The following is an 18,140-nucleotide window of genomic DNA, read 5'->3' as shown; positions in this document are numbered from 1 at the left end:
CAAGTCAGTAAATAACTTCCAATTCATATATGGAGTCATCATAGCTGTGATTCTGTTTTACCTGAAGCAAAAAGTTGAACAATTTCCCTTGAATTCCCTCCCTTAAGATTCCCTAGAATCTAATAGACCCATACATACATTGGCCATTTGTCTTATCAGCTGAGGTAATAATTTTACTAATTTGTATTCCTTACTCCAAAAATGTGTGTTCTGTCAGATCGAATATTAAATCATCACTTCATTGTTTAACCCAACCCAGTAAATTAAAGACATTGTAGTACATGTGCTAATGAAAATAGGAAGATATTGTTTCTAGGAAAAAGAAAAAAAAAGGTCTCTCTTATTTAGGACCAGAAGTACCGAGAGAGGCTTCTTGGGGCATATGAAATTTTAAACCTGTTCTTTTCTACTGGGATGAAAGCAGTGTAATAAAACAGAAAGAATATGATGGTTATAGAGTGAAGGACTCTGGTTTTGAGATGTTATTCTTCACTTTCTACCTATATCACTTTGGGTCAGTTAGGTAAAGTCTTTGACACTTTATTCATATTTGAGAGTGAGATCTTTAAAAGATGATTTGTCTACTTGTAGAAACATTTTGATGAACAAATATAGTGTAAAAGAAATGAAGAAAATAGAAAATCATCATTAGACCATAACAGTAATAGGTGCTGTAGGCAGTATCCATGGATGAATGTCATAATTAGTGAGCAAAAATTTAAGGACAAACAGGTATTTGCATGCTCTCAAAGTACTTCTTTCAGAACATTTATTGTTTTAAAGAGGAAAATAGTAATTTACAATGGAGAAAACGGGCAGATATACCATCTTAATCAAGATCAAGTTTAGTATCACCTGTAATAAGACATATTATCATCACGTGCACGCAAATATTGGAATATGTCCATCGTATTCGATGCACTTGAGAAGGACACATTACTTCTGTGGTGATGTGGCTTTTAAAATGCAAGACCTCAATCCAGTCATAAGAAACATCAGACGTACCCAAATTGCAGGACATTGTGCAGTGTAGTTACATTGGTATAAATGAAGACATCAATGCTGTGAAAGACTGAAGTAAAGTCTGAGGTTGCAGAAGACTAAGGAAGCATAAAACTAAATATAATATGGATCCTGGAACAGAAAAAGGACATTAGTGGAAAATTGGTGAAATCCGTGTGAAGTTGTTAGATAATAGCTTATTTCTTGGTTTTGATACTTGTACTAATAAGATGTTACCACGAGGGAAAAATGGGGCATATGGGAACTCTGTCCTATTCTTGCAGCTCTTCTGTGAATCTAAAATTATTTCCAAATAAGTTTTTAAGAAGTGGTAACAGTGTTTGTGGACATTGTGTTAACATGTAGTTGAGTTAACCTTTCCGTTGGGGAGAAGCTCATTTTGATAGTGTGTGACATTTGTTTCTCCGGAGCAATTCAGTTTTTCCACAGGTGGAGAGGTGGGGTAGAGGGGTGGTTCTTAAGGCTGACTGACAGTGTTCTGTAGCAGGTTAAGGAAAGAAAGTGGAGGATCCACAGTTCAGAATGTAGGTCTTCATCTCTCAGTTTTCAAGCCCATGCCTCACCCTCACCTACACTTCGGCTAACTTCTAAAATTTGGAGTCTGTCCACTTGGGTTTTTGTGGAGATTAAATCTTTAGTATCTTACTGGGGTTGCAGGGGCTGGGTATGCTTCATGATAACTGTGATAGAGAAATATTTTCAATCTAATGAGAGTCCATAGGCCCTACCCTTCTGTGCCTCAATTTGAGGTAAAAGTACATCTTATAGGGGTTTTGTTATGATTGTGAGGTAATATATATAAGGTGCTTTGAGTAATACCCATCATTTGATAAACTCTCAACACATATTAGTGCTTATTTGTACCAGGCCCACTGTGTTAAGCTGCTCTAGCAGTACACTGTTCTCAAGGAGTGCGTATTCCCATGGACTGCAGTGCAACCCAGTGGCTCTAAGTAGTATAATTCTTCTAGTGGGATTTTTTGATAGAAAAGAGACGTGTGTTGTCTCATCATATTAAACTGTTAAGTCTGAAATGCTCGTGAAATAACTTTTTTTTTAAAAGGTAATCTAACTTGAGAAAAAGTTTGGGAAATAGAAAAAAAAATTTTTCATCTCCAAATCCTTATTTGGTATTTCTCATGGCATGGCATTCTAACCACTGAAGGTGTCTGTTAGTCTATTAGGTATTTTGGAAGTGGTTGTCAATTTCAGTGGAAAAAGGCATAAAACAATTTTATTCATATGTTTCAGAAATACAAAAATTAACATTAATTTTTGACATAATTCCATTACTTTTTAAAATAATTGTTATGCTCATAAAATTTTCACATGTGCTGTAAGCACTGCAGTGATGGGTTACTGTCAAATAACGCTCAAGTAACAGCATGTGTGGAGTAAGAGGAGGACACGTTCATGTTATGGGCCTACTCAGTGCCAGGCACTGTTCCAGATTCTGTGGAGACAGAAGTGAACAAAGAGACAAAATAAATAAATAAATTCTGTTTTTGTGCAGCTGATGTTTTAGAGTATAGGAAGACATTAAACAAAATAAATAAAATGCATTGTGTATTATATTTCGATACATGCTGTGGAGGAAAAATTAAAACAGGAAAGGGGATAGAGAGTGCCTAAGGGGTTGGGGAAAAGGATAGTGTACTTTTAAATAGAATAAGCAGTGAAGTCCTCACTAGGATGGCTCAATATATGAAGTATGGTGAGGTGAAGCCATGTAGATACCTAAAAAAAGCATTCTTGAAGGGTACAAGAAGTACAAAGGTCTGAAGACAGGAGTATGCCTTTTGTGTTTGAGGAATAGCAAGGGGAGTGGGGCAGTGGGGCAGGAAGACAGTAAGAGAAGGGGGAAATGGTAGGAGATTGCAGGTAATGAAGGGTAAGTTCACTAAGGCCTGGAGGCCAGAGTAATGGTGCAGGAGCATTGTAAATGTGTTTTCTTCTTTACTCCCTTTGATTTGTGATGTTCTTTATCCTGAGCATCAAATGGATAAAGTACATAAGGGTATAAATGTAAATATATTTAGCACATTACATTATAGATGCTCACTGAATAATGTTTACTGAATTAATTTATATGGCAAGATGTTTAGAAGTATTTTAAAAGTCCTGTGTTCCCTTGCTAAAGGAATACTTTTTATTTTTAATTGCTTCATATAACATAATTTAGGATTCTGATACTTCATTATAAATTATCTTTAAATAACTTAAATGAGCATCTATTTTTATTAGCTTTAGTAGTCATAATAATCAAAGTCTAGTTTCCTCTGAATCAGTAATTTACTTTTTATATTGTAAAATGAGGATTCACATTCTCATAAAAGTCACAGCTTAAGTCCTGTATTTAGATTTATTTCTTTAAAAGTCTATAATTTTTTTATCATCTAGTTTGATTAAAGTTATTTTAGTTGAGGGGGTCCTTATTTGCTTTTATCAGAGTGGAACACTTTTAAGAAATTAGTTTCCTCCCAAGGAATATACTTTTTTTTTTTTTTTTTTTTTTGGCCATGTTGCACGGCTTGCAAGATCTTAGTTCCCTGACCAGGCATCAAACCCCGGCCCCCAGCAGAAGTGCGGAGTCCTATCCACTGGACTTGCCAGGAAATTCCCCCAAGGAATATCCTTATACCGACAAGTTATCCCTGGGTTTTGAAAAGCTCATTGGCCCACTTTTAGGAATTTAAATATCAATACATCCAAATAGTCCAGCTGTCATTTTGCTGGCTGGTGGTATTAATGTTAATGTGTATGAGAGCCTTAGATTTCATGTTGAGTGCTTAGGAGAGCAAGAAAGTATTCAAGGGGCAGATAGGCAGAGTATTTTAACATATTGTCTTGGACGTTTTTATGATGGCCAGGTGAGCCCTATCCTCATTTTCTGTGTGCAAGTTTATAGAAAGCTCTACTTGTGCACTTCACCCCCCACCCTCTTTGTTTTGATTAGCACTTTGAATCAGTCTGAGGTGAATCTGGGGTTGGGAAATGATGAAGAGGGGAACAGGGAGTCATAATGTTGAAACTGGGCATTCAGATCTTTATAGCATGATTTCCTTATTTTTCAAAGAGCGGAAGAATCCCATCGTTTATCATGTTCTGGTTGGACTCCTTTCTTATCGTTTGCTGGAGTTTGAACTTCAGAGCTATGGTGTCAACCCTGCTGTAATATCTCAGGGGCGCTCCTAGTGCGGGGCTGGTGCCATGGCTCACCCTCCAACCTTTCCTTCTTCACTTCAGCCTCCAGCCCTGAGCTTTCCAATCCCCAGAGTAGCCAATGTTGAAAGAAGTTGCACAGGTAAGTAGGTGGTGGGAAAGGCTGGGGGAAAAATGATGCTGTCATCAGTATATTAAGGGTGGACGTTGGGCCATTTTGTCAGTGAGTCATTTTGTTAGTTTAAAAATATAGTGTTTCTTATAAATTATTTTTTTCATAAAATTATCTCATAAATTATTAAAGTCCTAGTGTTCTAAGAAATAATTTCATTTCTTATTAGTTAGATGTGAAAGAGTGAAAACCTTAAACTGAATAAGCCATTAATGTTGTAATACAAAGGAAGTTTGTTAGATTTTTTTAAACTTCATATTCTCCACAGAGTATAGCAGGACCAGAAAACTCATGTTCAGAAAAGAAGCTAAGAGAAAAAGTCAGGGAAAGCATAAATCCATAGACTAAAAATTTTGCTACGTTTAACTTGGTATCAGAAGGAGGCATATTTTAGTTTCCTTCCACTAGCTTTAGACATGCTGTTCTTCCCTTTCCCAGAGTTTCAGGCGAGTAGCTATATTTTTAAAATTCGAAAGAATAGAAACTTCAAACATCTTTTTCCTTGAAATCTAGACAGGAAGACTGGAACATTTCTACCCATCTCTAGATTTGAGGTTAACAAAGTATAGAAGCGGTGAAGGCACAATATCTGGTACACAGTTCAGCAAACATTTGTTGAGTGAACAAGCTCACCAAATTGTGTGTGTGTGTGTGTGTGTGTGTGTGTGTAAAATGCTAACACTCCTGTCATTTTCTGCTTGTGTTCCTTGTATCCAAAATCATGATCTAACAATATAGATTTTTTTTTCTTAATGCAGAATTTTTAGAAATAGTTCTATAGCAGTCTGTGTCTGCACTACTTTGCTCACAAATAAATACTATCATTTTAGGTTCTTCTCAGAAAGGCTTCAAAAATTGTTTCTTTAGTTCTCCCAGATCTATCCCATGTATTTCTTATTCACGTTATTTCTAGATTCTTTTGCACATAACAAGACATTCAAAATTATACCCAGGAAAAATAGAATATAGCCTGTGATGGCTAACACTTCTTCAGAGAAAGTATGTCAGGATTTAAGAGATTGGGGCACTGAGTATTTGACATTTCAAGTCTCAAAGCAGGGCCTCAAAATACAGAATCCTCAGCAGTTTCTCTCTCCTTTCCTCTAAGTTCGAGCGTTTCTTAAATTTATTGGGAGGTTTGTAGAAATCCATATCCCCCAGCAAAGCAGACCATCCATCAGTTTCTTGTGGATTCCCGCCCTCTCTCTTCTGCATTAGCAAGCGCTCCCCACCCCCACCTCTGACACTGGCATAAGATAGTCACCCTCATTAAAAACATTCCCTTCATACTTACAGGATTTGTTTTATATTCTAAACTTACGGGCTTTCTACTGTTATATGTTCTTCCACTTATAATTTATAAATTTATATCTTAATATTTAAGGGTAAAATATTGCTTATTTTAATTTTAGGCCCTATTGTGTGAGTTCTGAAATCTAACTTACTGGTCATAAGGCATACCATTTATAGTTGGTTCTTTAGTTAATATATGATTGTGTGCTTCTTTTACGGTTAGCACTTTTTGAGTTATTAGTGTTTTGATTTTAGGATGATGCACGTGTCTTCTAAAGCTTGTATGTTGGTGGTTATAAGTTTGAATCTGTATGAGGTATATTGATACAAGCAACTTTAAGAATTTGGACATCCACAAAATCTGTTTCTTCAAGTTGAAGCATGCACAACATATTCTCCCTAGATCAAAGTCAGACTGATCAGGAGCGCTGATAGGCCTTTTGTTAATACTCTTTAGAGAGTTTGTAGATTTGGTGGGGGCACTCCCTAAGGTATGGTGTACATGGTTTTGGGAATGTCATCTCAATAAAGCAGCTTCAGGTACCAAATTTCAGTAAACAGTTTTTGGATTGGGAAGAGTGATGTGTTTTCATCGCTCTCTTGGCATGCCCTCTCTATCTTTTTATCAAATGTGAGCTACCCTGTTTTGCGGGGGATGATATCTCTTCGAAGTATTCCTGTAACCCCTGTAAAGAACTCTGTGCCAAAATATTTAACTACTCTCCAAAATAATGATTGTTGATATGTTCCTATAAGCCTCTAGTTTTCTGCTGAATCACATTTCCAGTCAGAGTTTCCTTTGCATCTACCTGTTAACTGCCTTTTCAGTGTTCACTAAGGCTTTTATTGCTCATTTATCCGGCAGTCTGCATTTACTAAAACTATGAAATGAATTGCTTTTATTTCCGTATCAATTTAAGTTGATGAATTTAGAAATTATCAATTTAAAATTTATCTAAATCTTCACTTTTTTTAGATGCATCCTAAGTAGATTAGTAAACTATTCATTATACATTTATTTATATTATAGATATCAAACCACAGTATTCTAGAACTAGTAGGACTTCAAGAGTAATATGTTTTTTAATAGGAGGAAAGATCATTTGTTCTTCTCCTAAAGACTTCCAGATATTAAATTCCTTGTTCTTTGAGGAGCTAGATTTTTTTTCTAATGTAAGTGCCTTTCTCTCCTTTATTTAATCCCATTTCTTTTCTTTTCTTTTCTTTTTTTTTTTTTAGTGTTTTCTGGAACGAAATAAAATTAGGATTATTTATAACAGTTGTGAAGTAGGATTGGTAGCTCAGAATCCTATTACCAAAAAATACCACTAAAACAAAAGTTCCTTGGGTTATAAATATTTCTAGGTGGTAGTATATCATATTTGATATAGGTGTACAGTATTCTAGTTCCATAGAATTTGGGCAGTGTCTCAGTGGATTTGACCTATCAGCTTTTCCCTCTAAAAGCCAGTAATAAAGATAACCAGATTATCTTCAGATATTATGGCTTCTCATGATTGGTTTCAATTTTGATTGACTACATCTTGATAAAGGCAGATAAATGTTAATGGCAATTCACTGTGATTTTTATTAATTTTCTGCCTGCTTGATAAACAACAGAGAACTTGTATGTATATGTATGGGTGTGAAGAGTTTGCTGATAGTGAATATGAAATTGGGAGGGAAAAGTAAGAAGTCAAATTTTGTATTCAGCAATCAGAGTGAAGTAGTAAAATCTCCATTAGGGAAACAGGAGTAAAAGAGCAGTCCTGTCACCCCCAACCCCCACCTACATTTGGCTCTCTTTACCCTTTATAATACAAGGTGGATGCATACTCCGTTGCTAAAGATGAAAAGTTGCTGGCTGTAAAAAAGTCTTCGTACTTCAGTGTTTTGAAAGAGTTGATTTTATGATGGGACACGTGTATCAGCATGTTAACAGTAAAACTCCTGGCTACTTTAGAAATAGAATCACAAGAAAAGGTTGCCATTAGGGATTTGGTCTTGTTTTAACCCAATTGGTAAACATATTCTACTCGTTTAATGCTACAGTGTCTATTTCAGTAGCTTATAATAAAAATTTAGAGTTTTGTAATAACCATTCTAATTCCTTGAATGATTAAATTATGTTCGCTATATTTTGAAAGTAAAAATATTAGTTAATTGGAATATGGAAATAGTAATTACTTTTTAATTGGTGTAGTGGTGGTGTTCTTTCTTTTAAGCATAATTTTATTCTAAAATTAATGTTGCTTTCTCTAAAATAGATATGATCAGTCTGGTAGAGACTGGCTTTTGTTTCACATACCTCTCTCTAGGCAGTTCATTCTCATTCTTCTGCTAAAGAGATCTTTTTTTTGACATGCACAAATATTTGATGTGGCACCCTCTACTTACCATTGTTTACTGCAAAGTAAGCCCCGCACCCCTTTTTGCCCTTTACTGCTTCTCCCGTCATGAAGCTTACAGTTTGGGGAGAGTACAAACATTAAACTATTAGTTGTATGTCTGAGGGTCAGTGTACTATTGTGGTTAAAAGGGGGGACTCTAGCAGATTGTCTGGGATCATATCCCGTCTCTGTCACTTATCAGATGTGGAATCTTGGGCACATCAGATATGTGACCTTGGGCAAGTTACCCAACTTCTCCAGTTCTCAGTTTTCTCATCTAAAAATGAAGACTAAATAAGTAAATACATAAGGATTACATACATGTTTATATAGTTATTACTAAGTAAATTATGAAGATTATATAAATACATTTTGGAACATTTGGAGTATATTACCTGGCATAGTAAGTGGTCAATAAAAGTTATTTCTTATTATTGTATAATTATAGTTATGATAAAGTATTTTCAATGACTGCAAGCCAGGGGTCCTGATTTAGTATGAAAGTTTCAAAGAGTGGGAGAAAGAGCATTCTAAGTAGAGGTATCAGCCTATGCAAAGGTCTGGAGGCGGAAGAGAACTTGTGTTTGAGTAGCTGAAGGTGTGTGTGGCAGCAGTTTAGTGGTGGCAGGGGACCTGTGGAGACAGTTAAGGTCAGAGAGGTTACACAGGGCCTTATAAGCCTTATTACTGATTTGGAAAGCTGTTGAGGCATTTCAGTCAGCAGGGCCATGACTGTTAAATTTTTATTTTAAAAATTTACTTGGCTGATGTGGGAGAGTAAATTTGAGGGGAATGAGAATGGATTAATAAAGACCTGATTGAAGGATATTGGAAATGCTTGTTCTCAGAAATGACAGAGGTGGAAAGATATGGGTGATTTCAATAAATATTTAGAGTTAATCTGCTCAGCTTGAGTTTTAATTGTTGAAGATGTCAGGGGTTACAGATGGCATTTTCCAGAGATTATCATGTATAGGAACAACTGTGAATAACTCAAACTAAGCTGAGGCATAAGGTTGCTGTTGGATTTTGAGATAATTACTGCTGCAAAATTGTGTTAAGGCCGTGATCTCAGGAATATTGGTCTGCATCCTTTAGGGGAAATTAACAAGAGATACGAGAGTAGGAAAGTGACAAAGTCATTGTAGTGGTTATGAATGGCTAGTGGTTAGTGGTTATGAATATGACATCATAGTAAAGTGTTAGTTGAGGGAAGTCTTCACCTAGATTTTTGTACCTGGCTTTCCCGTCTGTATCCTTGCCCTCTTAACCTGGCATTGAAATTTAGCCTATTTTTCCTTACCACCTATCATTGTCCTTCCAGACATCCTCCTTGTTGGCTGTATTAAAAGTTTTGTGTTTCTGGACTTTTCTCTCACTTCCGAGAACTTATTCCTGCTGCTTCTTATGCCAAAGTTTGCTTCATCTCCCACCCTACACTCTTCTCCTTTTTTTAAAATAAAAAAAATTTTTTAACAATTTTAAATATTTGTTCAAATATTACTTTACAAGATTTTTCAGTTGTTTCCCTCAGATAGAGTTAGATATTCCCTTATTTGTGTTCCCAAAACACCTGTACAGATTTTCATACTGTAATTGTTTAGTTACAGGTGTTTCTCCTAGCTAAGCTGTGAGCTTGTTCAAGACTTGGGGCTGTTACTCAGCTTTTGTGTTCATTAGCACAGTTTTTGGCATAATTCATATAGGAAACCCTCAGCATGTTCACTGAAATGTGAAGGGAGATCAGTCAAAGGGCTAAAAAAAATCTAGTCCATAGCTTAAACTAAGAAGGTGATAAGTAGAATGGCAAAAAACAAATGTGAAAGCCACTGTGAAGAAAGGTTAGAATATGATGATATGCAGAACAGAACAGGAGAAAGTAACTTGGAAAGTCAGTTTTAAATATTACTGATTTAGTTTATTAAAATGCACTTCTCATACAGAAATGTCTAGTAGCACTTTAAAATATGCTGCTGGAACCTTAAGACTGGAGATAGATATCAAAATCAAACTATATTTGTTTGCTATCAGGAAAAGGACCACTCTGCCATGGGATGTGTTTCTGTTCCCTGGGAATAGGATTCCATGCCTGGCCCAGCATGCCAGCGTGATAGACAATAAATGATTTTAGAGTAAGTTCCTCTCCAGAGGTCTTGCTGAAGGAAAATTGTGCAAGATTAAATACGGCCCATCCTGCCTTGGATATGATCTATTTTTCACCCTTTCCTATCTATCTACTTATCTATCTATCTATCTAAATTTATTTTTGAAGTTTCACTTGTAAAGTTTCTTACTTTGTTTCTTTGACCATTTAAAAAGCTCCAGGCCTTGCCTCTTATTCCTTCCCTTTTGTAATTACCGTTCATCCCACCTGGATCAGGGACCACTTTACCCGCCTTGAAGTTGTTGGTTAAGATTATCTCAAGTTTGAGGTTTTATGAATTCTTCTGTGAGTATTCTGAGTTACTGCATTTGGCTTTGAAATATTATATTTATATATTAAGAATGTTAGACCTTAGGAACCTCATAGCTAGTCCTAATTAAGTAATGAAGGTGTTTACTGGGAAAATCCAGCCAACTTAGTGCTTCCATTCTGCTTGTCAGTTTAATTCCTCTCTACTACATTTTGAGGCCAACTCTTTTTTTTGGGGGGGGGGGGTTGTCAGGCTGATAGAATTAGTGTAAGCTAACGTGTGTGTGTGTGTCTGTGTGTGTGTGTATCTCCTGATTAGTTCTTATGGAATCAAAGGAAATATAAAATGTCTTAGTTACATGTTTTAGATCTGTATTCAAAAAAGACTTAAGAAACATTGCTTTTGGTACAACATATTTCATGTATTTTTCTTGGTGAAATCTCAGTTTTTACTTCTCCTTTGTTAAAACATGTGATACGAGAGTTGAGAGAGAAGGTGGTCAGTTAACAGAATTGATACAAGCCCTGTATATGTTTGCTTGAAGAAGGCTGACAAATTGTATATACCAAATACTTGAACAAATTTTATATGTAATGTAGAATGAAGTATGGTTTTGTTTTTAAATTAGTTTCTAAAATTTCTGACTTTAATATATATGATATAACCAATAACTTTAATATATTTCAGTACAGTGTTGACATATCCCCTACCACTACCACTGTGGCCTGAGCCACCGTTGTCTCTCACCAACCTGTTTCCCTGCTTCCACTCTTGTCCCCTCTTTTGTCCATTCCTTACAGAGTAGCTACAATCATATTAAATATATACATAAATAAGATATGCCAAATTATGTCACTTAAACTGCCCACATATTCTCTCTCTCTTTTTTTTTTTTTTTTTTTTTTTTGACCACGTTGTGCAGCTTGTGGGATCTTAGTTCCCCGACCAGGTGTTGAACCTGGGCCCATGGCAGTGAAAGCACCGAGTCCTAACTACTGGACCACCAAGGAATTCCCCCAAATCCTCTCTTGACTTCTCATTTCACATAGAATAAAATCCAGAGTTCCCCAGGCCTGCAAGGCACATGATCTGCTCACACTAGTATCTTGGACTTTAGTTCCTACCATCTTCCACTGAATTCATTCTGCTTGAGCCACACCACTGAGGACCTTGTTGTTCACTTTGCACTGACTGCTCTTCCTGTCTGTCTTTAGCTAGTTAGTTCCTTTACTTCTCTGCTTCATTGTTACTTTCCTAGTTTCACCCTTCCTGGGTAGTCTAAAATACTTTCCTACTCCATTCCATCATTCTATATGGAATACAGGACACACCCTTTAAAATTAAATAAAACTATCTTTTTTTGGGGGGGGGTGCTGAGTTGGGTCTTTGTTGCTGTGCGCTGGCTTTCTCTAGCTGCGGCAAGCGGGGGCCACTCTTCCTTGTGGTGTGCGGGCTTCTCATTGCGGTGGCTTCTCTTGTTGCAGAGCACGGGCTCTAGGTGCACGGGCTGTAGGCACGTGGGCTCAGGAGTTGTGGCTTGCAGGCTCTAGATTGCAGTCTCAATAGTTGTGGCACACGGGCTTAGTTGCTCCATGGCATGTGGGATCTTCCTGGACCAGGGCTCAAACCCGTGTCCCCTGCATTGGCAGGTGGATTCTTAACCACTGCACCACCAGGGAAGCCCAAAACTAGCTTTTTTGAAAAACTTACTGTGTTGCCTTCCTTTTTCTTTCTGATTTTGCCATGGATCAGAGAATTCTTTGTTTCATACCAGTACCCATCCCTGGGACTGGGGCTTGCATTTGAAGGCAGAGTATTACACTCTTACCTCTTTTTTTTTTTTTTTTTTTTGCTGAAGTCATGTAAAAATAATTAGTATTTTCACTGTTGTGTAATTTCTGTGTTGAAGCACACAAAACAAAAATGAAATTATACATGTTTGTGTTTTCTCTCCCTCCCTCTGGCACACACACAGTGAGCCTGGGAAAATTTGGTATTGATGAAAGAGAACATTTCTGTTTTCCTCTGTCTGAGGCATTTCACGTGTTTAGTTTTGCTTTCAAAACAGTAACCTCTTTGCACTATATTAGAATGAAGTTTTTTATTCAGTACAATTAATTTCAATTTTAGGATTCTAAGAGTCTGTAATTGGTTTTGATGATAAATGTTACGTCACAACTGTTAAGAGTTCACTTTGCATCCATTTGACTTAACTTATGTATGTAAAATTTGATGAGAGGTGTCTTGGTACGCTCCTGAAATTCTAGTGAATTCTGCAAGTTTCATGCCATTTTCCTATGTTTATCCTTTTTTAGAATTAGAACTCAGTAGTAATTGTCCTTTAAAGAGAATTAAATGTATCCTTAACTTTTACAAAACAAACCTTTAAAATCTCATGTGTAAAGAGTCTTAATTTGCAGACTCTAAAGTGCTTTTTTCCACTGTTACTTTTCTGAAATAAAACTCACTAAAAAACCTCTCTTTCTTATTAGGGACTACTTAAGAGGTTAGAGGCTAGGCATGAGGGATCCTACCTAGTCCCTAAAATTACATTCCGAGTTATAGAAGCACTTGCCTGAGATTCACCAGGGAATCCACTGCCCAAAGAAGATAACGTATGTTCTAACAAATTAATAGATCCTTGAAAATATTTTTCTGTATTTCACACCTAAAGAGATATATAGCCTAAAAACATACAGCAAAGCAGTGGTTAAGTTGTCTTCAGACTGGTGTTCATATTTAACTGAATAGCTTTTTCTCAGACTTCAACAGGAAGAATACTTAAATATTTGAGTTTCTTACAAATTTAATAAGGAACTTAAAATATAAAGCAATTATTAAGTAACATGGGTGTTTTCAACAAACTTGCACATCAAATTTGGCCTTAAAATCTGCAGTATACCAATTCACCATGTCTACTGATTAACAGCAGTAACTACAGTGTTTCATTTTGAAATGAGAAGTAAAAGAAAGTTCCTTCTTTCTTACAGTGGAAGAAAATACCCTTATTCATAATGAGTGTACCAGACGAATGTCAAATTTGATGAGTTTTCCCCGTTTTTTGTGTGTGAAAAAATATAGTCACTGTGTATTCTAGTCTTTACAGATCTCTCCTATTGTGACATTTCAGTTTACTTTGAACTGCAGAGTACTATTAGGGATAAGACACATTGACCTTAATTAAATAACCTGTCAATTGATAGTTTTGGAAGCTTTATACAGGTCACCTTACGGAAAAAAATAAAATAAAATAAAAATTAGCACAGATTTAGTAATTATCTTGATGAGGGCTCAAAATTACTAGTGTTGGATATGGTAAAGACTTAAAAAGCAAAAGAGTAAGCAGGTTATGTAGTAGAGATCATAAATTTATACCAGGATGATGAGTGAAAAAATTATCCTACTATTACATGAGTGAGAGCTTGTGGCTTGAGATAAGATTTCCAGTGTGCCATTATACATGGACTCAAAAAGTGCTATATCTCAGTAAACTTAGATTGTAAGTGAAGATGATATGCTCTGCAAAACATAATTTAAAAAGTAGGTATAACGATGACAAAGACACTAATGTTGAAGATGCATGTGAAATTTTTGAATAATTAAACCCAAACTTAATTTTTAAAAAATCTTTGTATGGGAAAATTATATTGGGTTGCCAATTATCAAGAATAAGTAATATTTTTTTCTTTTAAAATAATTGGAATCATTGCATGTGACAGACTTTAAGTTTCTCCTCTTGATTTCAGGGCCTGAAAGTAAACATTTACTACTACATTGTTATGACTTTCTCACCTGTATCATTAATTCTTAGTTGATCTGTTTCTTTATCTTAGCAATGCTCCCTTCATTTTATGTGTTCCACATAGGAGTAAGGTAAAGCCTGACATTTTCCAAAACATTATTCTTGATAAAAGTAATATTTTTGTTTAGGTGACAAACAGCATGTTTGGTGCTTCAAGAAAGAAGTTTGTAGAGGGGGTCGACAGTGACTACCATGACGAAAACATGTACTACAGCCAGTCTTCTATGTTTCCGCATCGGTCAGAAAAAGATGTAAGTTAACCAGTTAAGCTGTGTTTACTCGATAGTATATGTCTGTCTATTTCTGATTCCTGAAAAGCAGTATATGAACTGTAGAGTACCACCTTTGGTTGAGTGACTATGTTTTAGGCATAGTGCTAGGCCCCGGGGATACAAAGATGATGAGCTTTCTTACATTCTTATTGGAGACAAAATGTTGTATGATTCTCAAGTTGGGATATGGTAATACTGTGGTAGGAAGTACTCAAAAGACATGGGAAAAAAAAATATCTAAGTTTCGTAACAAATGCCATCTTTTTTTTTTTTTTTTTTTTTTTTGCGGTACGCGGGCCTCTCACTGTTGTAGCCTCTCCCGTTGCGGAGCACAGGCTCCGGACGCGCAGGCTCAGCAGCCAAGGCTCTCGGGCCCGGCCGCTCCGCGGCACGTGGGATCTTCCCGGACCGGGGCACGAACCCGTGTCCCCTGCATCGGCAGGCGGACTCTCAGTCACTGCGCCACCAGGGAAGCCCTGCCATCATTTTTCATTAAAGTTGATCATTAGTAAATTACTTCCTGTGTCTTAGAATTTCACAAATAGGCTTACTCAAGGTTTAAGTTAGAATTTGGTGGGGTTTTGTTTTGTTTTGTTTTCCTGTTTTGGTGTTATTCCCCTTTATTTTTATTTGAAAATTGTGTCATTCTGGCAGCAAACTATCAAGTGCATTATTAGGACTCTTCAAATTTTGTGTTTGGTGGCTTTCTTGTGCAGTTGAATAGCTGACAGAATAATGTCATCTAATTAATTTTCTGTTATCTTACTGCCTTTCTAGCTATTTGCTATTTGATGTAAATTATAACTGAATTATTTTTTACATAAATTTCTAAGGTTAATATTTGATGTTATAGTTAAATAATTTGGGATGTCTTTCCGGTAGCATCACTGCAGAAACTAATCTGCATGTGTGTTACTGTGATTGTAAAGTTAAGATGGGTGCAAAAATGGTAGTGGAATATTACTTATTGATGAAAAGCATTCATTCTTATCAGGAAGATATAAAGCTTTCAAACTGAAATTCTGAAAAAAGTATGTGCAGAGAATGAATGACAGAGATGTCTGTCTTCTAGGGAACAGAAATACTGTATTATATGTCAGAATTTTTTAGTCAGAATTATTACACACAGTCATATACCTATGTTGGTTACTATTCCAGGTTAATTGTCACAGAAATAACAGAATGATTTGCTTCACAAAACTTTTTTTAAATTAATTAATAAGGTAGTAAGACATGGAGATTAAGAATTTGGGCTCTAAAACAGGACAGATATGGGTTTGGATCTTGGCTTTGCCTATTAGCAAGAACTTCTCCAAGCCTCAGTTTTCTCATCTGAAAATGGGAATAATAATATAGTAGCTACTTACAAATTTCTGTGTTGCTGATACTTTTTTCATTACAGAATAGTAAGGGGTATTGCACAAACTTTAGAAAATATGCGTGGGGTCAGGGAAGGGAAAAATTACCAATAATGCTAGTCGGGAATAATTTATGGCTAAAATTTTGATTCTATATTCCACATATTTGTATTTAAAAATATATTGGTAGTTAAATCTCTGGGCCATATTGACATGTCTTTCACTAGAAAGTTTGTACCAATTTTTACTCTCATCAGCACTCTCTGTGCCCTTGAGAATACCAGCTATTATCTTTTACAGATAGACAAAAGAAACTTACTGTTTTAATGTGCAGTAAAACATTGCTTAATTTACACACACACACACACACACACACACACACACACACACACACACACACACACACACACACACACACACACAGGGCAATGTGTCTTTTTCGTGTAGTTGGCCATTTTTATTTCTTCCTTTATGGATTACTGTTTTTGTGCCATTTTCTATTTCTCTATTAAGGTGATAAGTCTTGTTTATTTGTCAGAGCTTTCCATATATTAAGGTTAATAACCTCTTGTCATAAATAGTTTTTCAGTTTTTTGCTTTCAGGTTTTTTTAATATAAAAATATTTATCATTTTTATTGCATTTGACTCATCAGTTTTGTGTGGGTTTTTTGGTTTTAATGTTTTCAGTTTTTGAGATCATACCTAGGAAGACTTTCCCCACCTACTTTCTTCTAGCACTTTTGTGCTTAATTCTACACATATAACTTACATTCCTTAGAAGTGTGTTTTGGATTAAGGTATGAATTTTGTGGTGCCAGATTACCCTCCTCGTGCCACCCCCCCACCCCCATAAGGTTATCTGGTATCCAGTTGTCCCAACACTTTTTTTATAGTTTAGATCACAGGTTAGAAGACTTTTCCATAAAGAACCAGATAGTAAATATTTTAGACTTTGTGGGCCAAGAGGCTAAATAAAGGATAATATGTAGGTATTTATATAACCATTTAAAATGTGAAAAACCATTCTTAATTTACGCACCCTACAAATATAAGCAGTGTGCTGGATTTGGCCTGCATTCAGTAAATTGCACACCCCTGAGTTAGACCATTCATTTATGGCTAATTGGAATTCTCCCTTATGTATACTAATGTCTGATTTTTTTGACCTGTTTCTTAACTCTTGCTCTGTATATCATATTGATTCTTTGGAAGAACTACAACATAGTTGAATAGCTGTAGCTTTATAGGCAATTTTCACATCTTAGTCAGGTAAGGTCTTTCACATCCTTTACAAAAATGTTTTTGACTGTTGCACATTTATACTGATGTTTACCTTCTTTCAGAAGAGTGTGTCTCTCTTCTATTTCTGTTCTTTATGCCGTTTAAGAAGTAGCGTTTTATGGTTGCCGTTTTCATTACATTTTTCTAATTGGTTTTTACTGATATATGAAATAGTTCGTATGTGTATATATTTATTTTATAACCAACTACCTTACAAAACTCTTTTTATTAGTTTTTGTTGATTGGGAGTATGGGCTCTGGACATTCTATTTAATGAGTTTATATCTCAGTCACAGGGTTTACTAGCTGTGTCCTTGGGAAGGTTACTCAGTCTCTGTATGTCTCAGTTTTCTTATCTATAAAATAAGAAAAATAGTACATGTCTAATGGGTGGTGGTTTTAAGGACTGAATGATAACTGTATGCAAAACTTATAGAAGACCAAATAGTAAATATTAAATGTTGCTACTATAATGAATAATAATAACATTATGCCATTGATTCTTTTGGTTTTTTCGGTAGTTATGTATATCATCTGCAGATAATGATTATTTTGTGCTTTATAAGGCTTTTGAAGAGAAAAAATGTAAACATAATAAATAAATGACTGGGATAATTTTGTATTCTTTTTCTCCCTGGCAACAGTGAGAAAATTATTTTAAATTGTAATTTATGATAAAGGAAAACTGGCCAGTAGTTGAGTGAATCTTTAAGCCAACTATCCAAAAAAAAAAAAAAAACCCAAAAGCAAAAAGACCCCAAAAACCTAACCAATTCCTGATTTACCCTAACCATAGAGCATAAAACGTTAATTGTTTCTTCATCATATGCATGGTTGTAGAAGGATTTGGTAAACTGTTCTTTATAAGATTGTGTGCTGATTAAATTGCTAAGTGTTTCTTTAGGGCTACTTCATATTTTCCAAGGCCTTTTATTTCAAGAGATGCCTGTACATGTATGTGTCTTTCAAAAG

The 18,140-nt window shown here is 35.6% G+C and overlaps 1 protein-coding gene across 5 annotated transcripts in view; it reads left to right on the top strand.

Annotated features, from left to right (window-relative positions):
- CNOT2 (CCR4-NOT transcription complex subunit 2) overlaps positions 1 to 18,140 on the top strand; it is a 115,935-nt gene that overhangs the window by 56,437 nt on the left and 41,358 nt on the right. For all 5 annotated transcript variants that reach the window (XM_060113938.1, XM_060113936.1, XM_060113934.1 and 2 more), the window contains exon 4: positions 14,385 to 14,507. In XM_060113938.1, the coding sequence (XP_059969921.1) occupies positions 14,385 to 14,507 (123 nt within the window). The remainder of the gene's footprint in view (positions 1 to 14,384; positions 14,508 to 18,140) is intronic.

This window comes from Mesoplodon densirostris, chromosome 11 (assembly GCF_025265405.1).
Source record: "Mesoplodon densirostris isolate mMesDen1 chromosome 11, mMesDen1 primary haplotype, whole genome shotgun sequence".
NCBI classification, from domain to species: Eukaryota; Metazoa; Chordata; class Mammalia; order Artiodactyla; family Ziphiidae; genus Mesoplodon; species Mesoplodon densirostris.
This window is presented reverse-complemented; position numbering and strand designations above follow the sequence as displayed.